Source organism: Saccopteryx bilineata, chromosome 1 (genome assembly GCF_036850765.1).
Source record: "Saccopteryx bilineata isolate mSacBil1 chromosome 1, mSacBil1_pri_phased_curated, whole genome shotgun sequence".
In the NCBI taxonomy this organism is placed as follows: Eukaryota; Metazoa; Chordata; class Mammalia; order Chiroptera; family Emballonuridae; genus Saccopteryx; species Saccopteryx bilineata.
The window spans coordinates 96,051,366-96,079,363 of NC_089490.1; the positions used below are offsets into that span (position 1 = coordinate 96,051,366).

General features: G+C 48.5%; 1 protein-coding gene across 6 annotated transcripts; it reads left to right on the forward strand.

The window, feature by feature from the left end:
- The first annotated feature begins 3 nt into the window (after positions 1–3).
- Positions 4–27,989, forward strand: SCNN1A (sodium channel epithelial 1 subunit alpha). Of its 6 annotated transcripts, none has more exons than XM_066261489.1 (14): positions 48–113; positions 729–761; positions 1,427–1,787; positions 11,490–11,757; positions 12,536–12,726; positions 16,285–16,388; positions 16,766–16,929; positions 17,398–17,496; positions 17,706–17,823; positions 20,687–20,765; positions 20,896–20,953; positions 21,072–21,127; positions 21,444–21,519; positions 21,872–27,989. In XM_066261489.1, exons 3-14 carry the CDS (start codon positions 1,432–1,434, stop codon positions 22,250–22,252), a joined length of 1,950 nt encoding a protein of 649 aa, XP_066117586.1. In that variant the 5' UTR covers positions 48–113; positions 729–761; positions 1,427–1,431; the 3' UTR covers positions 22,253–27,989. The 6 variants fall into 6 exon arrangements, with proteins under 6 accessions (XP_066117567.1, XP_066117586.1, XP_066117576.1 ...); XM_066261498.1 differs by lacking the exon at positions 48–113 and adding an exon at positions 1,186–1,247 and having other exon boundaries at positions 688–761; XM_066261464.1 differs by lacking the exons at positions 48–113; positions 729–761 and adding an exon at positions 835–1,247 and having other exon boundaries at positions 21,872–22,272; positions 22,531–27,989.
- Positions 27,990–27,998: the final 9 nt, after the last annotated feature.

Here is a 27,998-nt window from a genome sequence, read left to right on the forward strand (position 1 = left end):
TCACCTGGGCCCCTCCCTGGCCTGGACAAGGTAGGGGGTGATGGTGAGGAGTCAGGAGGGAAGAGGATGAATTGGAAGGGAGAGACAGAGGGCTTCGTGCTGAGAGCCAGGAGGTACTCCCACCAAAATCCTCTCTGCAACCTGGGGGGGTTAGACTGACCTGTGGGTGCCTTGGAGGGACTCCTCAGGGAGGGGACCTGGCTCCTAAAAGCCCACTTGGGGCTCCCTTTTCTTGCTCTTCTGCAGGGGCAGGGAGAGTCCCTTTAGGGCTGGCTTCCTCCTCTTTACCTTCCTCTCTCTGCTTCTCCTTCATCCCATCTCCCAATCCTCCGTTCAGTCCTCCTCCATCTGTCTCCCTTTTTCTGCCTTTCCTGTTCTCCTGGTCTCCCTACCTTAGTCTCACTCGTCCTGGCTTGTCCTTCTTCCTTGTTTTGCTCTCCCAGCTCTGTGTTCAGGGTCATCTCCCTGGTCAAGGTCTCTGAGCCTCACTTGCCATTCTGTTTCTGTCTCTTTGTGTGTCAGCTTCCCATCACCCCCCAGGCCCTGACCCTTCTTTGGGCTGCCTGTGTCTTCTCCAGTTCCAGCACTCCCAGGTCGCCTGTCTTCAGGATCCCTCCTCCCTTTGGAGAACCCTCAGCTCCGACTCCTCCTCTGCCCCACCCCTTGCCCTGCTCACCTTTAATTGAGATGCTAATGAGGCTTCTGTTGCTTCCACCCCTGGCCGGCAGGCGGGTTCCCTGGCCAGCCTCTGCACCTGTCAGGTGAGGGGGAGGAGAGGTTCGGCTGCCAGATTCAACTGGAAAGGAACCAGTCCTAGTCCAGCCACAACTTGGGAGTGGGGAGCAGGCAGCAGCCAGAACTCCTGGGACAGAGGGAGTCAGGACACAGCTCAGGACCAGGGCCTGAGACTGGAGGAGAGAGTCCAAACTGAGAGGGGAAGGTGGGGAGGAAGAAGAAGAGAGGCAGGATCAGGGAGCTTGGCACACAGAGGAGCCAGGCAAGGAAGAAGAGTCAAGGAAGAGACCCAAGAGGCAGGGGGGAGAGAGAGAGAGAGAGAGAGAGAGAGAGAGAGAGAGAAACTAAGACAGAGATACCAAGAACGAGACTAACTACTAAGCATAGGCTGATGGCTGTGGAGACGAAAAGGGAGGTGCTGGGACTGAAACCAAAAGGTGACCTTATCAGGGAAGCAGAGGAGAGGCCACTCCAGGGAAGCCCAGCTCCAGCTCTGGCCCTGACTCCAGCAGGTCAGCTGGCTCCTGGGCAGGAGGAGGAGGGACGGAGGAGTGGGAGACAGCGGGCTCAGGGTGGGATGTGGACGTGGCCTGGAGCAGCCTCTCTCTGGGGTCAAGCTGATGATGAGGAGGGTACTTGGAACCCAGAACTCTGCCCTGACCCTGACCCCCCCCTCCATAACCCACCCAAGGGCTCATGAAGGGAGACAAGTGTGAGGAGCCGGGGCCAGACCCCAAACCCGTGGCCCCCCAGCAGCCCACGGAGGAGGAGGAGGCCCTGATCGAGTTTCACCGCTCCTATCGAGAGCTCTTCCAGTTCTTCTGCAACAACACCACCATCCATGGCGCCATCCGCCTGGTGTGCTCCCAGCACAACCGCATGAAGACGGCCTTCTGGGCCGTGCTCTGGCTCTGCACCTTCGGCATGATGTACTGGCAGTTCGCCCTGCTGTTCGAAGAGTACTTTAGTTATCCCGTCAGTCTCAACATCAACCTCAACTCTGACAAGCTTGTCTTCCCCGCTGTTACCGTCTGCACCCTCAATCCCTACAGGTCAGTCGGGCCCTCTGCTACTTCCTTGTTCCTGGAAGGGTGGCGCAGAGGGTACAGAGGTGCCCACCGGGCAGGCAGACCCTCAGACCCAGTGGTAGAAGGCAATACTGTCCCCAGGAAGACCTACTTTTGGGCAAGATTGGGAGTTCTCCACTTGGTGGACTGGTGGTTTGGTCCAGGACAGTCTTCCTAGTGCCCACGGCTTATCCGGAGTGTGCTGCTTGGACCAAAAGCGCCCTCCTTCTCAGGTCCTCCTCCCGCAGGTGGGAGGCGATGCTGATGAGGTCAAGGTAATGATAACTTCCAAAAGGGCAGGATGGAGGTCATTCCCAGCCTTTTGCTCAAGTGAGAGGAGAGCCTGTCTCGGGTGCTGAGGCGGTCGGAGCTTGCGGGGGCTAGGCCCTGCTGTGCCAGTGTTGGGCTAGAAGGGAAGTTTGCTTTGGAGAAAACAAGATGGGGGGTAGCAAAGCAATGGTGAGCCTTGAGGCTGGGGGTGGAAAGTTACAGAGCCAGAAAGAGAATGGGGCAGGATAGCTGTTCCCCTGTTCTCTCATTCGGCTGGTTCCCCAAAGACCCAGGTGAAAATGGGGAGATGATTCCTGCTGAGCTGCACAGTCCACCTGCTCAGGAGCCTGACTTTTTTTTAAGTGAGAGGAGGGGAGATAGAGAGACAGACTCCTGCATGCGCCCCAACAGGGATCTACCCGGCAACACCCTTCTGGGCCAATGCTCGAATCAACCAAGCTATCCTCAGGGCCTAGGCCGACGCTTAAACCAATTGAGCCACTGGCTGAGGGAAAGGAAGAGGGAGAGAAGGGAGAGAGGGAGAGGAAGCAGATGGTCTATTCTCATGTGTGCCCTGACCGGGGATCAAACCTAGAATGTCTGCATGCCAGGCCGATGCTCTATCCACTGAGAAAACCGGCCAGGACAGGTCAGGAGCCTGACTTTTAAGTGCTTGAGAGTGTCCTGAAGTTTTGGGTTTCATCAGTGATCTTTGCCAATTTTTGGTCTGGAAGCCAGAGGGGAAGAAAGGAGGGTAGGGCTGGGTGTTTGTATGTACCTTATATTTGTGGTCACTCAGTCATGCAACACCGTGGGAATCCCTGCTGCAAGCCAGACATAGTGCTAGGCCCCTGGCAATTAATAATTCATACAATTTTCTCTGGAGATCAGGAAATTTGCCTGGTTCTGGGAAAGAAAAAATAAAATGGAAGAGCTAGGCAGATAGACAAATGCCTGCAGTGCGCTGTACTAATTATAATAAAAATTATTGTGTGAGGTATGGTCTCTGACTTCCAGGGTTATAAGATTTATGAGCACATGTGTTTAAGTGTGTGTGTGGGTGAGCAAACACACTGGGTATCTGCGGAAGATTGGTCACATATTGGGAGTGAAGGTCCCTAAAATATACTCTGAAGTGTCCAAAGGTGTGTCTTGGGCTAATAAGGGCTGGGACATCCTGTCCTGCAGAGAAAACACTGCTGGGCATTTCATCCGTAGTGTCCTGGGGAAGGGCATTTACTGAGAAGCTGCTTTAGGTGCCAGACACTGCTAACTACTCTACAGGCCTCTCCTTTAATTCTCCAGGGCTTAATAATATCCCATTTTACAATGGGGGAAACAGGCAAAAAAGAGACAAGTCACAAAGTCAAAGAAATAGTGACTGAGCTGTGACATACCCTCTCTTTTCCTGATCACAATCTCCTGCCTCTTCTTAATACCCAGGATGTGGGACATAGAATAAATGAAGCTTCCTATTTGATGTTTACATCTCATTTCCCTGATCTTAATTGTTCCTTTCAGCGACCTTTTTTCCCCCTGGGTGGCCACTGTCTTTGCTCCTCTTCTTCCTGACCCCATCCTACCCCGTAACTCTTATGCCCTAATCTTTCCCTCGTTTTCCCCACCCTTCACCCGTTCTGGCCTTGGTGGAGAAGAGGGACTCTGGGCTGCCCTGAGCCAGCAGGGAGGGAAGGGCTGGCAGGCAGGAGGGACTACAGGCAGAATAGCAGTTGCTCAAAAAATATTTATATTATAATTGAAAGATGTGGGTGAGAAATGGAGAGGGCAGGGGCAAATCTGCTAAACCTGCATATTTTCTCAGATTCTGGTGGGTGCACTCTGGACAGTCCAGGAGAATCCCCAGACAGAGGAAACCAGAGCCCCTGCCTCCAGGTGCCTGAAGGCTGGAAGCAGGCTTCCACACAGAAAACCTCCCCCATGCCTGAGAGGCTGCAGAGGGACCGAGTGGAGAGAGCACCCGGGAAGGAGTCAGGGAAAGCTCGTTAGGGCAGGGGGTGGTTATGGAACACCTACTATGTGTTTGACCCAGCACTGGGTGCTTCATAAGCACTATTTCATTTAATCCTGACAAGTCTATGGAGGCGGGCATTATTATTATTTTTGCTTTGCAGATGAAGAAATGGAGGTGAAATAATTAAGCAAGGTCACCCAACAAGTAAAACAACAACAGGAACAACAAGGGTAGCTAAAACTTGCATAGTACTTAATACGTGCCAAATTAAATTCTACATTAATTAAATTGTTTAATCCTCACCACAGATCTCTAAAGTAAGTACCAGTGTTACTCTCATTCTATAGATAAGGAAACTGAGGTCCAGAGAGGTTAGGTCACTTGCTCAAGTTCACACAGGTAGCAGCAGGTGATGAATCTGAGATTCAAAAACAACCTCCCTATCCCCAGAAGCCAGTGCCTCCCAGGTTAGCAGCTGAATAACAAACCAAGTGTGTTTTGTTTCAAAGCTCTCTCTCCCATTGCACTTTAAGGAGGGGCCAGGCAGGGACCCAGTGCTGGGGGGCTGAGGAGAGTCCTGGGGAAAGAGCAGCAGTAAAAGGAGGGGTAGTTTTCAGGACTACAGGACAGAGGGGTCGAGGGCTGTCGGCTCCTGTTCAAGGAGAGAGGCAGGGGTTGAGGGATCAGTTAATGCAGCCTGGTGGGTGTGACCCAAGTGCTAGTGGTGGGTGCAGGAGGCAGAAGGGAGATGAATGACTCTTACAAGGGAAGCAGGGATGAGATGGAACTCAGTTGTCAAGATCATTGGAATGAGGCAAAGTCAGACTAGGGATGGCCACTTCCTGGCATCTGGGCAGGGCCAGCAGAGGGAGAGGAAGGAGGAGGTGCGGGGTTCTTGCTTGCTTTGTAACTTCCAGGAAAGGGGATAGGGGTCAAGACCTTCCACATTAAGCAAGAAGTTCTAAGAATCCAATGTGAAGGGTCAGCCACTGTGGTCCCTTTTCTTCTGGCCAAGAGAGGGCTTTGTTCACTCAAGCGAGAGGGCTAGTCATATTCACATCAGCGGAAAACAGAACCCAAGAGCATAATTTTTCATTGAATTCTGGGATGGATTTAGGCTTAACGCATAGAAGGACTTGAGGTTCTTAACAATGAAGGAGATCATGGAATCTTCCTTCCCAGAGATGGCAGAGGCATGGCAGCAGGAAGGGTGAGGAGAGGGACAATTCCCCAAAGGGAGAAGCTGCAGGGAGCGAGGGAGGATCTGAGCTAGGCCTTCCTATCCCTAACCCTGGCTGGTGACGCTGCACTTGCAGGGAACCATGATATGCACTGGCAAGCCCAGCAGGGACAGAAAACCCAGACCCTTCGAGCTGACTCTTCCCACTGTCCCCACATTGATGGACTCCTTTGTGTGTCAGGAACCTCACTACCTCTGGGCAAGCTACTGTTAGAAAGTTTTTTCATAGCTAAAGGTGCAGTTGACCTAACGATAATGTCTACCCTCTGGTCCTGGTTCTGTCTCTTTTCAGCAACCCTAAAGATGTCTCCTCCTTCTTTACCCAGTGGTCATCGTTCAGATTTAGGTGCACCTGGGAGAGCAGTAACTGTTGCAGCTTGCAACCTCCACTGTTGTATCCTTATCCTCATGACAAGCTTGTTGAATAAGGAAGAAAACATCACCCCAGAGTCAGATGAGAAAATGGAGGCTCCCAGCATCTTAAAAGCTTTGCAAAGATTATCCAGCTGTTAAGGGGAGGGTTCAGAATTGGAATCTGGTTTTAGGGTCCACTTTTGTTAAGAGCAGAGTCATATGGTAGATGAGCCACAGGCTGTGTTCCTATGTCTCCTTAGCTTTTTCTTCTCCAATCATAGTAATAATAACAGTAACGATAATAAAAACAACAGCAGCAGCTGTATGGAACCTACTCTGCCAGGTGTTTTTCGCCAGGTGTGTTTTATATACTAACTCATTTTATCCTCACGGCAGCCCGATGTAGTGGGTACTATGAATACCCCCATTTTATAGATGGTGAAACAGAGGCACAGAGAATAATAAGTCACTTCTCCATGGCTGACCGTCTAACAAGTGGCAAGGCTATGAGCCTGAAATGCTTATCAGAACTTAGTTTCTGTGTCTTTTTCCTGGATTAAATGGTTTCTAGAGTACTAGCACCCTGGCTGACCATCCTCTGAATAATCATTTGTTTGTAAACATCTATTGCTCTTAAAATGGGGGTGTCACAGATGAGGGGATGCTGGCAGGGCAGCTGCCTGGGAATCCAGTGTGGCGCAGGCTGAGTTCATACAGGGACCGTTGTGGAGGGAGCATATCTCCCAACTTAAGATGTGGAGGAATACGGAGCTGGGGAAAGGACCAAGGAAGGGAAGTCAAGACTTCTAGGTGATCCCTGGAGGAAGGGGGAGTGGGCTAGGTTCGCAGATGCTCACTGGCAGGGGAGGAAGCTGGTGAATTTCCTGGCCCAGCTCTGTGGAGTGCTTCCAGAGTGCTTGCTGAAAATGCTTAACTAGGGTCCTCCTGGTGGGTGGGTGCGTGGGATGAGGGTTTGGGCTCATCCCAAGACTGCCTGGGGAGCATGAGCTTTTCTGTAAGAGGAGGCCATCTAGGGGAAAGAGGGAGGAGGAAGAGGAGGAGGAGACATAGATAGGAAGGGAACAGGGTATCAGCCCCTAAGTCTCCCAGTTCCCTACCTTGCCAGTCTGTCCAGAGTAGAGAAGAGGGGCTGGAGGGGAGATGGCCAGCTGTGGGGAAAGATTTTGCTATGTAGTCTCCAGTGTTTCCAAGCCTAGGGGGCAAAGTAGTGGAAAAAGCTGGGGCCATAGAGTCAAAAGAGCCTGTACTTGTTTCTTGTCCTTCCTAGCTGAGTGGCCTAGTTGATGGGCCTCAGTTTCCTCAACTGTAAAATGGAGACAGTAATGCCTGCTTAAATGAATTGTGCAAAGGCTTACCACCCCCCTCCCACTCCAATGTAGGGTTGCCTCCCAGAGCAAATGAGAGTGAGGGTAGTGACCATGACCTGGGTAAGAGGTCAAGGTTAGAAGGGCTGGACACTCTTGCTGAAGCTCCCTTGTTGGTATTTTACCCCTCTTACCCTTGGGCTCATCTTGCTGGGTCCTTCTACTTGCAAGACACAACCTGATGTACTTAGGAGTTTTTACTCAGTGGGCAGTTTTTTAGCTCTAGCTGTCAACTGAAAGGGAGTGAGAAGTTTCTTTATTTTTATTTTTTTATTTTATTTTTTCTTTTTAAATTTTTTTTATTTATTCATTTTTAGAGAGGACAGAGAGAGGGAGAGAGAGAGAGACAGAGAGGGAGAGAGAGGAGTGAGAGAAGGGGGGAGGAGCTGGAAGCATCAACTCCCATATGTGCCTTGACCAGGCAAGCCCAGGGTTTTGAACCGGTGACCTCAGCATTTCCAGGTCAACGCTTTATCCACTGCGCCACCACAGGTCAGGCTAGAAGTTTCTTTATTGAAAGGGTGATATGGAAACACTTCTTTCTGCCTCAAGCTAAAAAAGGGGAGATAAGTAGATGTTTGGGAGCCATAGCATTCCATATGGAGCCTGGCTTCTTCTGGGGGTCTTGTCACAGGTGGGAGTTGAGGGGATGATCACCAAAGGCTCTCTGGAAAAGGCAGGAGGGAGCTGAATATGAGGAAGGCCCCTGAAGGGAGAGCCCAGCATAGGGACAGCATGGGGTCACAATGAAGAAGAGAGCTGTGGCTAGAGAAGTGATAGACAGCTTGGAGTTAGTGACAGGAACAAGGGGGTGTAGGAGGAAGCAGAGGGGCACAGGGACTTGAGATGGCTTGGGATGGAGTCTGTGGAAAGGGAGGCCCAGCCAGAGATGTGGTGGCTCATGTTGTAGAAATAACTCCAGTCAAATTGAGGCACCTGGATTCTTACAGTGTGACTATAAGAAAGACACTTGGGCTTCAGGGTCCTGTGTGTGTCTTCCTGATATTTGATGGCCTCTTCACTTTGTGTCACTATTTTCTCACTTAACCCTCAGAAAGCTTCATGAGTGGGCAGATCTAGTGTTAGGCCCATTTTACAGACGAGGAAATAGGTTGGATTCAGAAAGGTTACTTACCAACATCAAAGAGCTAGAAAGTGTGTGACTGGAACATCAGGACCCACATCTCGGCAATTAACTCTGCTGTTCTTTCTGGGGTGCCTTACCAACTTCCTAAAATAGCCATAGCTAGCAGGGACACAGTGGAGGGCAGTGTGATGGTTAGAGTGCTTTCCGACCCACTTCCTGGCTTTGAACAAGTCACATGCCTCGGGTTTTTCACCTATAAAAGAGAATGAGGCCTGGGCCAGGTGGTTCAATGGATAGAGCATTGTCCTGGTGCGCTGAGGTTGCAAGTTTGATCCCTGGTCAGGACACCTATGTGCAACCAACCAATGGATGCACTAAATGGTATAACTAAGTGGAACAATGAGTTGATGCTTCTTTTTCTCTCCCTTTGCCTTATATCTCTCCCCCTCTTCCTCTCTCTCTTTCTCTCAAATCAATGGGAAAATTAATCAATGGGAAGGACAATAATATTAGCTAACAGTAGTTAATAGTGTACTGAATTATACTGAAGATTAAATTAAATAACGTATATTTTATTGTGCCTGGCTACAGTAAGTGCTCAATAAATACTAGATATAATAGCCAGCTCTTTTAATTACCAATAACAAACAAATTTCTCAGAATATGAAACACACATCTTTGACCTGAGCTACATCTTTTCCTATGAGAGGATGAGCGGCAACTGGAGCTAATGCCTGAGACCCAGCCAGCTAAACTTTTATTGGGGAGCAAGAAATGGAGCCAAGGGGAGGAGGACTGTGAGGTGGTTAGTGTACTGGCACATTAGGACCCACTGGGACTCTTGTAAAAACAACCCTGTTTGGGTCCCACCCCTTCCCACTAAACCTGAATCTCTGGCAAGTGGAACCTTGCGTTGGTATTTGACTTTTTCCTTGAGGTATAATTTACATACAATAAGATGCACAAATCTTAAGCGCTCATTGTGGTTTGACAGTCAAGACAGTAAACATTTCCATTATCTACTGTCCCTTTGCAGTCAATTCTTCTCCCTTTCCAAGTTCATTTTCTGACTTTTATCTCCCTCAATAGTTTGATCTGTTTTTAGACTTTATATAAATGGAATAACAATATGAACTTTCTTGTCTGTCAGGCTTCTTTTGCTCAACTTAATGTGTCTGAAATTCTTTCATGTTTTTAGCCCATATCATTACTGCTCCTGTTATTTATTTATTTATTTGTTTGTTTGTTTCTTTATTTTTTGCTGACTGATATTGATGGACATTAGGGCTGTTTAAAGCATTTTGGCTATTATGAATAAAACTGCTATGAACATTAATGTACAAGTCTTTATGTTTTCATTGTTTGGGGGCAAATAGCTAGGAGTGGAATTTGGTATACTATCCAAAAGTGAAATTGCTGGGTCCTAAGGTAGATAGACATCTAACTTTGTAAGTCACTAGCAAACGGTCCTCCAACTCAGCTTTACTATTTTAGAATCCCACAAGCAGTAATTCCAGTTGCTCCACATTCTCACCAACATTTGATGTTGTCAATCTTTTAGTTTTATCCTTTCTAATGAATGTTAAATGGTTCCTTGTTATGGTTTTAATTTGTATTTCCCTGAGGACTAATTATGTTGAGTAACCTTTTCATGTGGTTAGTGACTGTTTATATATTTTTTGGGTTTATTTTAAACACAATTTATCTTTTCATTTGTAAAAGGTCTTTATACATCAGGAAAAGTTCTTACTTAAATATTTATTCCAAAATAATTTTACCTACCCCAAGATCATGAAGATACTGTCTAAGTTTTCCTCTAGTCTTTTTTTCTTAATGTTTGTTTTATTGATTTTAGAGAGAGAGGAAAGGAGAGAGAGAGACAGTTCCTATATGTGCCCTGACTAGAGATCAACCCACAACCTCTGTACTTTGGCACTAACCAACCAAGCCATCTGGCCAGGGCTAGTCCTTATGGTTCTGAATTTTATGTTTAAATCTATGATCCATCTTGACTTAATTTTTGTGTATGAACTGTGGTAGAGGTTGAGTTTCACTTTTTTCCCCCAGTACAGTATACAAATTGTTCCACCACCACCTGTTAAAAATAACTATTTTCCCATTGAATTGAATTGGTGCATTGGAAAAAATCATGTGCGTGTGTGTGTGTGTGTGTGTGTGTGTGTGAGAGAGAGAGAGAGAGAGAGAGAGAGTTAGTTTACTTCTGGACTTTATTCTGTTCCATTGTCCATTCTTAAATAAATACCACACTTTTTGATTACTGTGGTTTTATAGTAAGTCTTAAAGTCAGATAGAGTAAGTACTCTAACTTTGCTCTTCTTTTCTAAAATTGTTTTGGCTATTCTAAATTTTTTCCATTTTCATATAAATCTTAAGAGTTAGCCTGTCAGTTACTTAAAAAAAAATCTGCTGAAGTTTTGATAAGGATTGTGTTGAATCTAAAGATCAGTTTGGGAGACACCTTAACTCCATTGAGTTTCTGATTCATAAATAAATATAACTACTTTGGTTTTTTATTTCACTCAGCAGGATTTTCAATGTAGACGCCTTGAACATCTCTCATTAGATCTATTTCTAGAATATGCTGTTATTTATATTTATTATGGTGTTTTGATTTCGTTTCCCAATTTTTTGTTGCTAGTATGTAGAATTATAATTACTTTTCGTATACTGGTGTCGTATCCTGCAACCTTGCTTATTTGTTCTGCGTGTCCGTGCATGTGCCTGTGTTTTGTTTTGGTAGGTTCTATCCCTAAGGCCCTGCTACTCTGGACTTTCATGATGGAGTTGGTAAAAGAACCAGTATTGAGAAGAAAGAATGTGATGATTTATACTGGACAGTGTTTAACTTAATGGAGTTTGGGCCCCACCCAACTCATTAAAATGGAATCCTGGTGGGGGAAGTGGGTAGTGTGCAGCATTGGTATTTTTTGAAGTTCCAAGGTAGAGATGCAGTTGAGAATCCCTGATTTGGCGGGTGCCTGGCAGACAGGCTCAAAGGCTACAGGGCGGATAACCTTGCGCGCCGTGGGTCCGTGGGAGTGAATGGGCCCAGGTCAAGGCCACCTCCTCTCCTGTCTTGGGAAAGGGCACAGAAGTTCCGGGTTCCCGTCTAGGCGAGGCGAGTGGGAGGAGAGGCCTCACTGACAGGCGCTGCTGCCTCTCCCTTTCACCAAACAGGCCGCAATAAATGCCGTCACCGCCGGGGCTCTGACGCCTCCACTAACCCCCGCGGACACACCTGTCTAACCTCAGCCCCCTCCTGCCTCACCAGTTTCAGACGGAAACTGGGGCCTACAGGGGCCAGGCACTCGCGCGAGGCCGCCCCCTAGTCCGGCCCTTTCCCCATCGCCCCGTCCAGGTACACGCAAATTAAAGGGGAGCTGGAGGAGCTGGACCGCATCACAGAACAGACGCTCTTCGATCTGTACAAATACAACTCCTTCAACACCCTCGTGACTCGTCCCCGCGGCCGTCGCGAGCTCCGGGAGAGCCTGCCGCACCCCCTGCAGCGCTTGCGGGACCCGGGCTCGCCCACGCCGGCCCGTAGAGTGCGCAGCGCTGCCTCCAGCTTGCGGGACAACAACCCCCAAGTGAACTGGAAGGACTGGAAGATCGGCTTCAAGCTGGTGAGGCCCCGCCCCCGGGCGCAGCCCCGCCCTTCCGGTTCCGCCCACGCCCTGGACCCTGCTCCCTTTCCGTACTCCGCCTCCGTTGCCTAGCGAAGATTAAGTAATTTTGAAAAATAAAATGAAATAACATTTCTTTGTGCGCCAGCTTGTAGGGTACTCTCTCCTCTCTGGGGGCGTCTGTGGGAGCGTTTAAACAGCCGGAAGTCGAATCTGTGGAAAATGCACCTTTCTAAATTGCAGTCTCCACTAGTGGGAATCATTTGGGAACCTCCAGTGTGATAGGGAACCGGAATTTCGCAGGCCTAAGACAGAGAGTAAGGAGACTGTGAAAAGGGAGACCTAGAAATTGTTTTAATTAAAAGAAAAAGTAAGAGGAAGTGGAGAAGAAGAAAGAGAAGCATCTTTAGTGAAAGTGGGCCATAGTACCAGGAGACCAGAGTTCTAGTCCTAGCTTTGTTGATGGGACATACCTCTTGATCCCTCAGCCTTCCCATTAATGAAATGGGGAGAATAATTCTTGCTCCACCCTCTCGTGGAGACTGTATAAATGCCACTCCTGGTCTCTTTGGCCTCTCACTCCCTTAATCCCATGCTCTCCTTGTCCACTCTCCTTGGGGCTTCTACTTCTCTCTGCCTTCTGTTCTTGTCAACTCTGGACTCCCCACCCTTGTCTATCAGTCCTCAGGACCCCAGACCACCCATTCCTTGATCTTGGGCCCACCCTGCTGCCTGACCCCTGCTGTTGGCCCTTTAATGCTCTGGTCTCTGTTTCCAGTGCAACCAGAACAAATCGGACTGTTTCTACCAGACATACTCATCAGGGGTGGATGCGGTGAGGGAGTGGTACCGCTTCCACTACATCAACATTCTGTCACGGCTGCCTGACACCTTTACATCCCTGGAGGAGGACAAGCTGGGCAACTTCATCTTCAGCTGCCGCTTCAACCAGGCCTCCTGCAGCCAGGCGTGAGTCTGCCCTGCTTGGTTCTGTGCTCCCCACAGTGTCTCCTTTCCAGAGCCAGCCTGAGGCCCAGCATGAGTGGCACCCAGAAAATGCTTGTTGACTAAATAAATGCCTGCACAGAGGAAGGGACATATTGACCTTAGGTCCAAACCTCTGCCCCACAGATCATTCTGCAGGACTTCTGGGTCGGAGTGTGGTAGCCTTATCTGGCTGCCCTGGGAAGGTTGGGTTTGAGGTCTGGCTTTGAGAAACCGAGAAGCATGGCCTCTTTCTCACTAGCATCAAACTCAAAAGTGCCTGGAAGGTCATCTGGCAGGTAGTAACATGGTGGAAATAGCATGGATTGAGTGAAGAATTAAACCTGAGTATCAGCTCTGGCTCCGTTACTTCCTAACCAGGTGGCCCTGGGCATTTCAAATCACTCTTCAGAGCCTTTGTAAAATGGGACGAAAATGCAATCTAGTTAGTGTTCCTTCAACAAATATTTTGCACTGTCTAGGCCATGTGCCAGTCACTGGTCTAGGCATTTGGGATACATCAAAAGAGAAAATATTTATAATCTTTGTCTTTCTGGAACCTTTATTCCAATGATGAAGATGGTGATAATATTCATCTCCAAGTGCATGATATGACAAATTCAAGGGCACTTTGTAAACTGCAGTGAATGGCAGGTCTTATTACTGTGTACTCAAGCAGGTGCAGTGACTTGCCCATGCCACCAGGCCAGCCCTAGCTTAAGAATTCTTCCCACTGGACATTCTTTTTCTGTTACAATGTCCTTGCAAAAAGGTCATGGCAGCTGCCAGCTCTCTGAGGGCTGAGAGAGGCTAGGAGTAAGGGAGGTTTCTGTGGCCTCTGGCCCCTCCTACCCCACCATCCCCTTACCAATTCTGCTCCTTGATTTTCAGGTGCCATCTTCTTGCCTCTGCCTGGCTGAGGAAGGGTGTGGAGGCAGCCTCTCTACCCTACAGAGAGCCCTCCCCTCCCATGTTATTGCTGAATGGCAGTGGGGCCAGATGTCATCTGCTTTTGCCTCCACCCCTCACCTGGCACTCACACTCTGCCCAGGAAATGATTTTGTTCCTTTCTCTAGTCTTTGTGTTTGTTTGAGGACAGGAGCTACCAGTTGGGAGGTGAGACAGTAGCAGCACCCAAGCCTGGGTCAACTCATACCCACTGCCAAATCTGTCACCTTCCCACTGATCCTCTCATTCTGCCTGCCCTCCTACCTCCCTGTCAGTGAAAAGTTCATAGTTCATCTCAGTCTTGATGCTTAGATCACTTCCTTAGCTCAGAGCCTCATTATTTCTCACCTAGGTTATTATTAACCCTCCCCCCAATTTGTCTTTCTGCTTCTAAGTCCTCTTTTCATTCTGGAACCAGAGGAAGCTTTATATTTCACTGTTCTTACTTCAGTTCACTGTACTGTACTTATCTGTTCCAGTTCGTCCTGTTTAGTATCCTTCAACGTCTCTCATGGCCTTCAGAATCAAGTTGAAGCTCTTTATCATGTCTTCTCACCCAACTCTTCTCCCCGATGTCTAGCACCCTTTCCCCTTCTCTCTGTAATCTTTCCTTTAATAATACATTTATTTAGATACAATTCACATACAATAAAACTCATCCTTTAAATGTATACCATTGGGTGGTTTTTTTGTATATTCACAGAATTGTACAATTGATACTGTGAATTTTAAAACATTTTTCTCACCCCAAAAAGAAACCCTGTACCCATTAGCAGTCACTCCCTGTTTCCTCTACTCCTCCAAGTCCTGGAAACCACTAGTCCACTTTCTATCTCTGTAGATTTTCCTATTGTGGACATTTCATATAAATGTATCATGTAATACGTATTCTTTTACATCTTTCGCTTAGCATAATGTCTTCAAGGTTCATCCGTGTTGCAGCAAGTATCAGTACTTCGTTTCTTTCTATGGCTGAATATCCCATTGTATGGATATACCACACTTTATTTATTTCTTAGTTGATGGACTTTTGGTTTCCTTCCACTTTTTGGCTATTATACATAATGCTGCCTTGAACATTTCTGTACAAGTGTTTGTATGATATGTTTTCATTTCTCTTACATATATACCTAGGAGTGGAATTGCTGGCTCATAGGACAGCTCTATGTTTAACATTTTGAAGAATGGGCAGACTGTTTTCCAAGGGGCTGTGTTGTTTTCCATCCCCACGAGCAGTGTATGAGGATTCTTAATTCTTCGTATCCTCCCTTGTTATTGTCTGTTGTTTTCACTTTAACCATCTTAATGAGTCCCAGTAATCTTAAGAATAAAGTTATATAGCTCTTAGTGCTAAGCACTGTTCTAAGTGTAATTTAGTCCTTACAACACCCCTGTGAAGGAAGTAGTATTAGTCTCCCCATTTTACAGATAAGGAAATTGCAGTGCAGAAAGATAAAGTGACTTTGTTGGTCCCACAGCTAATACTTGTTAGAGCTTAGTTTCGGAATCTGTGTTTGTCACCATCATGTTATGTACTGCTTCTCATATATTCTCATAATGTGCTTAGTGTGTATCTCTTTGTTTTTGCAAAATGTATATGTAATACAGATGGTGTGTTATATACATTTCACCTCTTCTTCTTACCACTTTTTTACTAAGCTGTCTTTTTAAGATCCCTCCATGTTGGTCCACCTGCTCTGTTACCTGCTGCATGGAGCCCCTGGAGTGCATCCATCGTGTGGTACCTGTCCCCTCTCCCACTGAGCAGGGCTCGCAGGCCCTGCAGGACTGGCTTCTGCTCCCTCTCACAGTCTCCTTGTCCTTCCCTCCCTGACTCCAGCCTTTGCTCTGGAAATGTTACCATTCTAGCACTTCCCAGAGTGGGCAACAGTATTTCACACTGGTTGTGCCTTTGTCCTTCAAGGCTAATGGAATATTCCAGATCATCTAGTTCCAATCTCATTATTTTATAGATGAGGAGAATAAGCTTAGAAAAAATGACTTGCTCAGAACCATGCAACCAGAATCCTACTCATGTCCGCCCTGGGACCTGATCTTCCTCCTCTCGGCTCTGTGCTCACCACTGGTCTCAGTCTCTCCTCTAACCCTCTTCCCTTCCATTTCATTCATTCGTTTATTAACAGCTATCTACTAACTATTGCCTATAAACCAAGAACTATGCAATCAACACAGAGATGGTAGAGAGATGAATGGGATGTGGCTTCAGGCCCCAAGGAGATCACAATCCAGCACAATCCAAATGGGGAACTAAGATACAGACATGTGAGAAGCTAGGGACACTGCAAGAGTCTTTATAATGCAACACAGTGATACAAGAGAGGTCACAAGGCCAGTCCGGGTCAGGTGGCTGCTGGGAGGAACCTAGGGTGGAAGGTAGATGACCTGGGTTTGAGTCCTGGATTTGTCATCATTGTGCCCTAACTTCCTTTTTTGTGATGTGGGGATGAAGCCCTTGCAGGCTGTTGGTTGGCACATAGTAGATGATCAGGAAACAAAGGGTACTGGAAGTCCCTCTCTCCCTGACCCCTTACATTTTCTTTTCTCCTGATCATATTCTCTCTCATTCCTGAATAGGAATTACTCTCACTTCCACCACCCAATATATGGAAACTGCTACACTTTCAATGGCGAGAACAACTCCAATCTCTGGATGTCTTCTATGCCTGGGGTCAACAATGGTGAGCAACTCCCTGTATTCTCAATCCCTACCTCTGCCTCAACCCGCCCACATTTACCCACCTTGAGCTCACATCCTAGAGATGCTGGCACCTCTGGGCCTCACCATAACATACCTCTCTCAATCCTGGAAGAATCTTCACTGTTCTTTCTGCACAATGGACACCACATTGTCCATTCCAGGTGTGATAGGAATCCTGTCCCAGTTTTTCCAGCCTGCCCCCAGAATCCAGCTCAGGAGTTGCCACATCCATTTGTAGGTCTTCCTGCTTTGCTGTCCTTGGAGCACTAGGAGCTGGGCAGGATGGGAGGGTGGATTTCCATCTCCCGGTGCTTTGCTAGGAACTTCCCCCAACGCTGTTCCCTCTACACACCACAGGCCTGTCCCTGACTCTGCGCACAGAGCAGAATGACTTCATCCCACTGCTGTCCACGGTGACCGGGGCCAGGGTAACGGTGCATGGGCAGGATGAGCCTGCCTTTATGGATGATGGTGGCTTTAACTTGCGGCCTGGTATGGAGACCTCCATCAGCATGAGGAAGGCAAGGATGCCACCTGGGAAGCCTGGGAGGAGAACCCTGGATTGGCAAGGGGCAAGGGAGAGGTCATGGGAGGTGGATTTGACAGTCACCAGGCTGAGGAGGGGGGTCATGCGGCCGGGCTTCGAGCACGTGGAGGGCTACAGGAGCAGAAATTAGGGGCAAAGGGGCTTCCAGAGCGGACATCAGGAAGAAGGAATCAGGGGACTGGACCTTGAATGAAAGTGCTAAGAAGGGGTTCAGGACATGCTTAGGATTCCATGGGATGCTCTGTGCCCAGTGGCCTTGAAAGTAGCACTGCGATGGAGGTTGGGGGCCACTGGGAGCATGTTTTGAAATGGGGAGGCAGACAGGAGAGGCTGGCAGGGTAGGAGATGCAACCTGACACTGGGGAAGACAGAGCATTCAGGAAGAGGCCTGGGCCACTTGCTCTGACTTCTGACCTCTGACTTCTTGGTGTGTGTATCACAGGAAGCGCTGGACAGACTTGGGGGTGACTATGGCGACTGCACCAATAACGGCAGCGACGTCTTTGTCAAGAATCTTTACCATTCAAAGTACACGCAGCAGGTGAGGCCAGCCTGTTTCTATGGCAATCACCTCTGCACTGCTGGTCACTCAAAATTGGAGTGTGCATGTGTCAGTGAGGGGAACCAGTGGAAAGAGGGATGGAGGTGCAGTGAAGAGAATTGCTGTCCTTCTCTTCCCTGCCTCTTCTGGGCTGTCTGTCAGAGAGAGCAGGCCTGAACCTCCTTCCCCTTCACTCTCCTCTCCTCCAGGTGTGTATTCACTCCTGCTTCCAGGAGAGCATGGTCAGGGAGTGTGGCTGTGCCTACATCTTCTATCCGCGGCCTGAGCACGTGGAGTACTGTGACTACAGGAAGCATGTTTCCTGGGGTGAGAGTCCAGGAGGGAGCCCCTGGCCTGCCCCGTGGACCCAGGACTTTACTGAGAGCCCTCTCCTCCCGCATGGGCATCCTCTGTCTGTGGAGCTGCTTCCGTTCCGGCTCCTGCTGGCTCTGACAGATTCTTCCTGTCTCTTGTTTTTCAGTCCTTAGACTGGCCTCTCTGTTTTCCACTCACTATCTCTGTTCCTACCTCACAGTTTCTCTCTTTCTGTTTTGGCTTCTGAGTGTTTATAAAGGAATTGCCCTATTTAAAAATAACTTGCAGCATAAGGAAGGAAGAGCACGTGAGGAAAATCTCCCCGGTCGGTACTGGGCCTGCTGTGGTCTCCGCCCACACTGCCCATAGCTTCTTAGTCTCAGTCCCCAAGGCCCTGCGCGAGGTCCGGGATAACTCCCTGCATGCAGGGCGAAAATACTAGAAGTTAAATGTATCCCTATCATTTCCTTACATCTTCCATTTTATGAGTGTTTTATAGTGTATATCATGTATCGATTTATAAGTAATAGGCATGTACAATACTTTATAAACCAAAGACATATTGGAGTTGCTTATTTAAGAAGTTTTTTTTTAATTGATTTTATTTTATTTATTCATTTTAGAGAGGAGACAGAGAGAGAGAGAGAGAGAGAGAGAGAGAGAGAGGAGAGAGAGACAGGGGGGAGGAGCTGGAAGCATCAACTCCCATATGTGCCTTGACCAGGCAAGCCCAGGGTTTCGAACCGGCGACCTCAGCATTTCCAGGTCGATGCTTTATCCACTGCGCCACCACAGGACAGGCTTATTTAAGAAGTTTTTACCTAGAGCAGGGCACAATCAAAACAGTTTGGAGAGCCCCAGCACCACCTTCTTATCCTGGTCTAGGAGCAGACAAATCCCTTTTTCTTTCCACTACAGCTGATTATCCAGCAGGGAAGCTGTGAACTAGGAATCTAAGAGAGGAAGTCCAAACAAGACACTAGAAAAGAGAGGATTGGCTTTCCTGGTGCCCTTAGCTGTCCCAGCTGACTAAGTCTCCTTCTCCCCTGCTTCCTCTGGGGTCATCAGCTCTCCCCCAGCAGGTGGGTGGCTGGACATTGCTGGAGGACATAAGCCTTCACACCTCTCAGGGGACCAGGCAGGGGGCACTGCAGACCCCAGAGTTTAGCATTCGCCTCTGTCTCAGCTCTGTCTGTGTGATCTTTGCCTCCTTCCTTCCCTGGGTCTGCTCCACACAGCTCCCTCCCCTGCCTGTGCTTTGCAACTGTGGCCTCCCTTCCTGTTTCTGTGACCTTAGAAGATCACATACCTCAGAGCTGGAGGGAAACGCAGAGCAGTCTGGCCTCACCTTCTTTCTCAGATAAGCAAGCTGACATACAGAGGGGAGATGTCACATCCACGGACATCCCAGGAAGTCCAGATGTGACAGCCTGCCCACTGCTCCCCTCTGCCCCCAAACAATGACTTCTAAGTGGTTGTGAGTTTGAAGAACTGTGAGAGTAACATAACAACACTGATTGCTAAGAAGTTGTGAGGGTGAGAGAGAGGAACTAGGCTAAAAACTCAGTTACTTGCATTTCCTAAGGACCACTGGCTCCCCAGAGAAAAGGGTCCAGCTGTTTCCCGGTCTTCCTAATGAAAGATCCCCAGGCCTGGTTGACTGAAGAATTTGGGTCAGAAATGAAGGAGGACTTCCAGACTGAGTGACTAAGAGTAGCAAATATGACAAAATAAACTTACTTAGACCTTGGCACATGGGGGAGAAAGTGAATCTCTTTTCCTTTATTTTGTAACAGCTTTATTGAGATAATTCAACGCACTTAAAGTGTACAATTCAATTTTAGTCTAGATTTAGTTTTAGTATAGTCATAGAGTTGTGCAACAAAGGCCACAGACAATTTTAGGACATTAGATTTCAACACTTTATTATTCCAAAAAGAAACTTTGTACCCATTAGCTCTCCTCTAGCTCTCTATCCTCTGCGCCCACAGGCCCCGTTTCCGTCTCCCATCCCCCACCCTGTCCTGTGCCATCCCCCCACCCCCACCCCACCCTTTGGCGAGCACTACTCTACTTTCTCTCTCTAGAATTGCCTATTCCATACGTTTCATATAAATGGAATCATCTAACATTATGGTCCTTTGTCATTGGCATACCTTCAAGGTTCACCCACCTTGTAACGTGTAAGAACTCCGTTCCTCTTTATGGCTGAATCACATTCCACTGTATGGATGGACCACATTTGTTTATTCATTCATTCATAAGTTGATGGACATTTGTGGGGTTTTTTCACTTTTTGACTATTAAGGCTGTGAAAAATCTCTGTACAAGTTTTTGTGTGAACACGTCTTGAAGTCTCTTGGGTATATACTTAGGAGTGAAATTTCTGGGTCAGATCATAACTCTATGTTTAAAATTTTGAGGAACTGCCAAACTGTTTTTCAAAGTGGCTACATCATTCTCTGCAACACTTGCTATTGTCTTTTTTTTCTTTTCTTTTTTTAATTGAACATATTGGGGTGACATTGATCTCTTTTTCAATTTTAGCCATCCTAGTGGGTATGAAGTGGTATTGCATTATGGTTTAATCTCCTTATTTCACGCAATTGTTTTCTTTTTTCTTTAATTTTTAATTTTTGTCTAAATCCTATATATCTTCACATAGATGTAGCCTTCTCCCCCATCCCCACCCCTACTGAGTTAACTTAATTTCTTAAACATTTTTTGGTGTGGTCACTCAGGAGACATCATTGTAATATATCCCCCTCCTTAATACTCTTGTGAAGGGGGTGCCCAGGGATCTTGAGAGGCCTCTTGGGTGTGGGCTGGAGGAGGTTCAGGTGCCCTAGGAAAACAGCACCTCTCCGCACCACAGGCTACTGCTACTATAAGCTCCAGGATGCCTTCTCCTCAGATCGCCTGGGCTGCTTCACCAAGTGCCGGAAGCCGTGCAGGTGAGTGTCCTCTTCCCCTGGGTCGCAGGTGGGGTTGCTGGCTGCTTGGCTGGGTAGAATACAGGTACCCAGGTAAGGCTTTGCAGGAGAGAGCCCAGCCCCATCGCTGAATGCCCTTCTCCATCTCCAGTGTCACCAGCTACAAGCTCTCTGCAGGCTATTCACGGTGGCCCTCAGTGACCTCCCAGGTAAAGTGGGGGCGGGGGAGGATAGGGAACGTGGGGGTATGTGTGTTTGACCCCACCCCCAATCTTATAAGCCAGAAGAGGAAGGGGTGGGCCCCTTGACACCCCGATTCTTTCCCAGGACTGGGTCTTCCAGATGCTATCTCTACAGAATAATTACACCATCAAAAACAAAAGGTCAGTCCTACCCTGGTCCCAGCCCCAGGAAAGGAATCCTTGGGAGGGAAAACAGATCTGGAAAGAAGAATTGATGCAGCTGCCTAGAGGAGGGTGTGTGTGAGGCTGATTTAACGGTGGGCACACTGGGCTCACGCCCTGGGCCCTGACTTCTGAAGGGCCCCACAAAACCCCAACTTTACACTTTTTTTCTAATGTAAGGGACCCAATATTTTCTTCTGTGCCCGGGGCCTCAACCAACTTTAATCCACCTTCTGTTGAGGGTCCCTGAAGTTAATCCTCTGCCATTCTTCCCATCTTCTCCCCCACCCCACAGAAATGGAGTTGCCAAACTCAACATCTTCTTCAAGGAACTGAACTACAAAACCAATTCCGAGTCTCCCTCTGTCACGGTGTGTCCTACCTCACTGAGCCTGTGGTTTTCTGGGGGCTAAGTGGCAGGCTGTCAGGGAAAACAAGGGGCTGGCTGTCTCTGTTGGACAGTGTGTCTGGGCCTCAAAGGGAGGGGACTGAGAAAAGGGGCAAGGGTGCAGGTGAGGCTGAGGGGATTAGAGGAAGGGGAGCTTGGCGGGGGGATGAAGTCTTGCAGTAGCGGGAAGGAAGGATGTGCCAGGTGGGTATGATTTGGGCACAAGGGGCCCAGGGGGTGGCTGAGGACCTCAGGTAAGGGGGGAGGGGACCCCTCTGCTGGACCCCACCCAGGGCCCCCTGCCCCAGTGATCAGTGTGCCTTTCTACCTCACAGATGGTCACCCTCCTGTCCAACCTGGGCAGCCAGTGGAGCCTGTGGTTTGGCTCCTCGGTGCTGTCTGTGGTGGAGATGGCTGAGCTCATCTTTGACCTCATGGTCATTACGTTCCTCATGCTGCTCCGGAGGTTCAGAAGCCGATACTGGTCTCCGGGCCGAGGCGGCAGGGGTGCCCAGGAGGTGGCCTCCACTCCGGCTTCCTCCCTCCCTTCCCGGTTTTGCGCCCAGCCCCCCTCCCCCACCTCCTCCCTGCCGAGCCCTGATACTTCCCCAACCCTGGCTGCCCCTCCCCCGGCCTATGCCACCCTGGGCCCCTACCCAGCTTCACCCGGCTTGGCAGGGACCAGCTCTGCTGCCTTCGCTCAGGAGGAGCCCTAAGAGGGAACCTTCGAGGGAAGGCGAGTGTCAACCCCAAAAGCAGCTTCCCTGGTGGGTGGGGACCTTTAGGGAAGGTTTGGGGCTTGCTCTCAGAGCTGCCCCAACTGCGTGTGGTGTGGGGGAAGGAAACAGGAGGTACAGAAATTGCCCAGAGAACAAGGGCCAAGAAGGCTGCCCAGAACTGCCCTGGCTCCTGCCTGGTACCCCCTGGTCCTGCCTTTAGAACACTCTGGTTTCCCCACCCAAGTGCAAATAAATCTCCTTTTCCTTTGGATCAGCTAAATCAAACCTGGAGCCCTGCCAAGGAACTTTCCTAAGAAACAACTGATGACCAGAACAAAACACAGGGGCACAGCAAGGCATGTCCCCGTTTCCTCCCCGAAGATGACTGAAGCCAGCTCCAGACTGGCCGACTGGCCTGGCTACACTGCTCTCCACTGACACAGACGTTTGCTCCTCTTCTTGAACTTGGGTGGGGAACCCCACTCAAAAGCCCCCTTAGTTAGTTTTTGGGCCATTCCCCATCCCTGACTCCCCAGAGCAGGGGCTGGAGCAGACCCATGCAGTAAAGGCTTGGCCACTCCCAGTCGGCCTCAGACTCTTCCGGTCTCATCTACCCCCTCACGGAGCCACGTCCTAGCACCTCTGCCCTGTGTCCTTCGAACCCTTGCACATTGGCTCAAACTTTTTCCTAAGTCTGGAAGCTTTCCCCGTCATCAGCTGGAGAACTATGCATCCCTTAGCACCCTACTCAGACACCACTACTTCTATGAAGGCTTCTGCCCCATCTGAGCTTCCTCAGAATCAATCACTCCTCTCTCCCCTGGACTCCCACAACACACTGTAACACCTGTTGGAATGCTGATTTTGCATTTTAATTTCTTGTTCATTTGTATCCACCTCTCCAACTAGAGCAGGGGTCTCAAACTCAACTCAGCATGTGGGCCGCAGAGCAAGATCACAGCCGTTCGGCGGGCCGCACTAGGTCTACAAAAGGCAAGTGTTACGCAACACTTTTCTCACTGCAGTTGAAAACAAAAAAAAATCAGTACAACAAGCACAATCGTACATGCAGCTTACTCAGTGTCACAAAACGACCAGAAACTGTAGTTCGCATCACAACTGCTGTTAACTAAGCTAATATCTAGCTAGGATGCTAGAGAAATGAAAAATACAAGTAGGCCCCTAGGCTTACTTAATTTTATCCAAAATATTTTGAACTTCGTGGATTAGTCTGCGGGCCGCACAAAATTGTTCGGCGGGCTGCATGCGGCCCGCGGGCCACATGTTTGAGACCCCTGAACTAGACTGTGAGCTCCTTGTGGTCCGAGACTGTTGTTTGTTTATATAACCTCAGGGTCTAGCTCAGTGTCCCACTTGGAGCAACTAAGCAGGTACTCAATAGGTATTTGCTGCAAAAGAATGTCTGGAGAGAGCCCTGGCCGGATAGCTGAGTTGGGTAGAGCATCGTCCCAAAGCGCAGAGGTTGCTGATTTGATCCGTGGTCAGGGCACATACAGGAGCAGATCATTGTTCCTGTTTCTCCCTTTCTCTCTCTAAAATCAGTAAAATAAACAACATTTAAATTAAAAAAAAAAAAGAATGTCTGGAAAGCTGGATGGGGAGCCCTAAAGGTGGGTAGGGAGGAGATATGAGTCCCTGGGTCTTGGCTCAAGTTCCCAGGAAGTCCTGGGATTGGGGTGGGAGAGATAGACTCCTATACCCCTTGGCTCACTATGGAAATTACCGATTTTGAGGGGCATTAGGAGAAACAATCTGTCCTACTAGTTCCTCCATGGACATTGCTGTGCACCTGCAATGTGTCCATCACCAGGTTAAGGTGGGAGGGTGCAGACATGGGCAGTCCCCTCAGGAGACCTACTAGGCAACACTTAGGATAACTCGCTCCCCATCCACAGCCTGAAGTAACTTTCCCTTCCCAGCTTTAATTACCATCATCAATGATTCTCTACTCTTTTCGTTGAGCACCCACGACTCACCACCCAGCTGCAACATAACATCCTTATCTGCCCACCTGTCCATCAACTGCCTGGTAGTAGGAGAGGAGGAGAAGACTGAGGACACATTCTTCTGAACCCTCAAAGCTTTGTATATTCTCATTCTTGCATCATCATAGAAAGAGCAGCAGTGGGAATCCTCCCCACTTTTCATAGGAGACATTGAGGGATGTCAGAGTGGAACCCTGGTTTTCAGACCCCTGGTTCCTTCCCCCACTTCAGCATCAGAACTGGAACCCAGAAGTCACTCTTCCTCATCTCTTTGGGGACATTTCCCTTGCTGCCCTGGTCTTAGACCCCTTAATTACCCTCTCCCTGTTCTAAGAAGCCTAGTGAACTTGGAAAAAGAGGAAGAGATGATGAAGGGTGTGGAGAGGTGGAAAAGGTTGAGATGTGGTGCTTTCTGACTTCCCTTTTCCAGACACAAGCTGATGAGGGGGAAATGGTGGTGTTACAACAGTTGCTTCCGTCACAACACTCAGGTTCGATCTGCCCTTGTGTACTCTGTCGCAGCCACGGCCAGCCGCAGCCTTGCCCCAGCCCCACCTGTTCCCAGCTCCCTGTGCTCTGGCTGGAGTGGGCAGGACCTGCTGGACAAAGCTGGATCTGTTATAGATGACAGCAATCAGGTCCCCACCCCCACCCCGAGAGCTCTGGGCCTGCTGAATTTCCACCCTGTGGTGTTTCCGTCTCTCTATCTACATGCTACCCCTGGGCCTTAGGGTTAGGGGCTAGAATCAGTGTTCGAGAAGAAATGGCTAAGTTGCCTTCTTTTCCTTATTGAGGTTAGCAGGTTACTTGCCAAAGTCATGATTCTTACAGAGCCAGCCTGGAACCTGAGTCTCCTTCTCTGACCCATGGAGTCAGAACAGGAGGGCTGGGGCTGCAATCCACGTCACCCTCACTTGGGGTCCATGCTGTACAGCTATGGGGAGTGTGTGTGTGCGTGTGCGTGTGTGTGTGTCTGTGTGTGTGTATGTAAGAGAGAGACAGAGAGAGAGAGACAGACAGAGAGAGAGACAGAAAGAGAAAGACAGAGAGAGAGAGGGGGGTGAAGGGAGGGGACTCTGCTATCTGAAACTCTTTGCTCTTTTTCTTCATAGTTTGTCATCCCCTAGTTTGCCCCTCTCCTGTTTCTCCATCTGTCCATCCTCTCCATCGTCATTATTTCTTCTTCCCCTGGGAAAAATTTCTCCATGAAACTACTTAGCTTTTCATATTCCTAGACCTACCTACCTCTCTCCATCTTTTTAAAAACAATTTTTCCCTGGGCGGATAGCTTGGTTGCTTAGAACACAGTCCCGATACACAAAGGTTGCCAGCTGGATCCCTGGTCAAGGCACATACAAAGGCAGATTGATGTTTCTGTCTCCCTCTCTTCCTTTTTCTCTAAAACCAATGAAAAAAAATTTCATTGAACAATTTAGTATCACATTTCTCAAAACTTTAAACTTATTGAGTAAGTAGGCATTTATCCTGAACAATGAAAAAGATTCTCTTTTTGTATCAAGCTATGTGTAGTGGCTTAAACGGTTGGCACAGAAATATTAAAAATTTCTTATAACATTAAAAATGGGATATTGCAGTTGTTTTTAATTATTAATACAAACTATTAATATTGTTACCACTTCTTGAACACTTAATATATGGCGAACACTTGCTAAACACTTTACATGCATTTAGTCATCAATATGTATGATGTGAGAGGTACTGAAATGTTTTCCCATTTTGTAGATGAGGAGCCTATGGCCCTCCTTGCTTCTTCTTCTTCTTTTTTTTTTTTTTTTTTTTTTACAGAGGCAGAGATAGACAGGGACAGACAGACAGGAACGGAGAGAGATGAGAAGCATCAATCATCAGTTTCTCGTTGCGTGTTGCGACTTCTTAGTTGTTCATTGATTGCTTTCTCACATGTGCCCCGTGGGCCTTCAGCAGACTGAGTAACCCCTTGCTGGAGCCAGCGACCTTGGGTCTAAGCTGGTGAGCTCTTTGCTCAAGCCAGATGAGCCCGCGCTCAAGCTGGCGACCTCGGGGTCTTGAACCTGGGTCCTTCCGCATCCCAGTCCGACGTCTATCCACTGCGCCACCACCTGGTCAGGCCCTCCTTGCTTCTTCACGTTGGACACTGGGCATTCTGACTCTTGCACTTCATTCCAATGACTCTGCTTCTTCAGGAGCTCTGTTCTGGCTCTGCTGTACAGTACTGGGAGGCTCCCTGTGTGAGGCTCCCTGGTACAGGCGAGCTCCTCTGTGAGTCAAGCTTCAACTTTCCAGTTCTTCAGAAGCTGGAGGCTGGGCTGGAGTGAAGTCAGCCTAAGATGGGGACAGCCAAGCTCCGTGCTCATCTACAGATGCCCCGCCCTTAGGGTCAGAGCAGGGAGGCCAGGAAGAGCCAGGCAGGGTGGACTCTTGAGGAAAGGGGGTCAGTTGCTGGATCAAGGGAGAAGGAAGCAGGGACGGTGATTCCAAGTCACAAAACCCTTGGATCTTACTCCTCTCTGGTCTTCCTGCGTTTCCAGCAATCTTAACAGCTGGAGGACCTTAGGCCTGAGCTGGGTATAGGGAGGGTCATTATGTCCAGAGGACACGAGTGAACATTGTACTCTTGTTGGATGATTCACCTGTGAGATGTCCTGCATGAATAAGGCTGCATAAAACACCTAGAGTGGGGCCCTGGCCGGTTGGCTCAGCGGTAGAGCGTCAGCCTGGCATGCGGGGGACCCAGGTTCAATTCCCGGCCAGGGCACACAGGAGAAGCGCCCATTTGCTTCTCCACCCCCCCCCCCTCCTTCCTCTCTGTCTCTCTCTTCCCCTCCCGCAGCCAAGGCTCCATTGGGGCAAAGATGGCCCGGGCGCTGGGGATGGCTCCTTGGCCTCTGCCCCAGGCGCTAGAGTGGCTCTGGTCTCGGCAGAGCGACGCCCCGGAGGGGCAGAGCATCCCCCCCCTGGTGGGCAGAGCATCGCCCCTGGTGGGCGTGCCGGGTGGATCCTGGTCGGGCGCATGCGGGAGTCTGTCTGACTGTCTCTCCCCATTTCAAAAAAAAAAAACAACAAAAAAAACACCTAGAGTGGGTGTGGGGTCTGACTAGGGAGTGGGGTCTGAATCAAAGGAACAGATAGAAAAGTGGCAGCGTGCCTATCATAGCAAAATGGGCCCCTGGATTGAAGTCGGGACTCAAGTTTCTGCTGACTGTGCAGGGAAAACACTCTGTGTGTCTCTGGCCCTCAGACTTTTCATCTATAAAACAAGAGGGGTGCAGTAGATTATCTTCTAATTCAGTATGGATTGAAATAGAGACCATTTGGGAAAAGGGTGCTGGAAATGTTCTAGTAATATCTGATTGAGAAATCTGTAATTCCCAAAACATTTTCACAGATATGATCTCAATAATTAAGGTGACCAATCATCCTTCTTTAGGGAGGATAGTCTTTTTTTTGTAAGTTTCATCCTCCCTCAAAAAGTGTCCTCCTACATGTCCTCCTTTTTGATATTGGAAGACTAATCTGTAATGTCCGTATTTGATTGATGCAGAGTCGATCCATTACGTATGATGTGACATATTTGTATCTAAATGAGTACTTTCTTCTTACAATTACTATTAAAAATCAGTAGGCATGTAAGCATAAATATAATATAAAATATTTAAAATATTCTTATGCATTTATCATATTATAATGTATTATTGTTGCAATGAATAAAATGTTCCTTTTATTTATGATATTGTTTT

Coding starts and splice junctions, on each gene's coding strand:
- SCNN1A (XM_066261498.1), top strand. CDS start 688: ATGCTAATGAGGCTTCTGTTGCTTCCACCCCTGGCCGGCAGGCGGGTT. Junction 1,788..11,489: donor TGCACCCTCAATCCCTACAG/GTCAGTCGGGCC, acceptor CGCCCCGTCCAG/GTACACGCAAATTAAAGGGG. Junction 21,128..21,443: donor TACACCATCAAAAACAAAAG/GTCAGTCCTACC, acceptor CCCACCCCACAG/AAATGGAGTTGCCAAACTCA.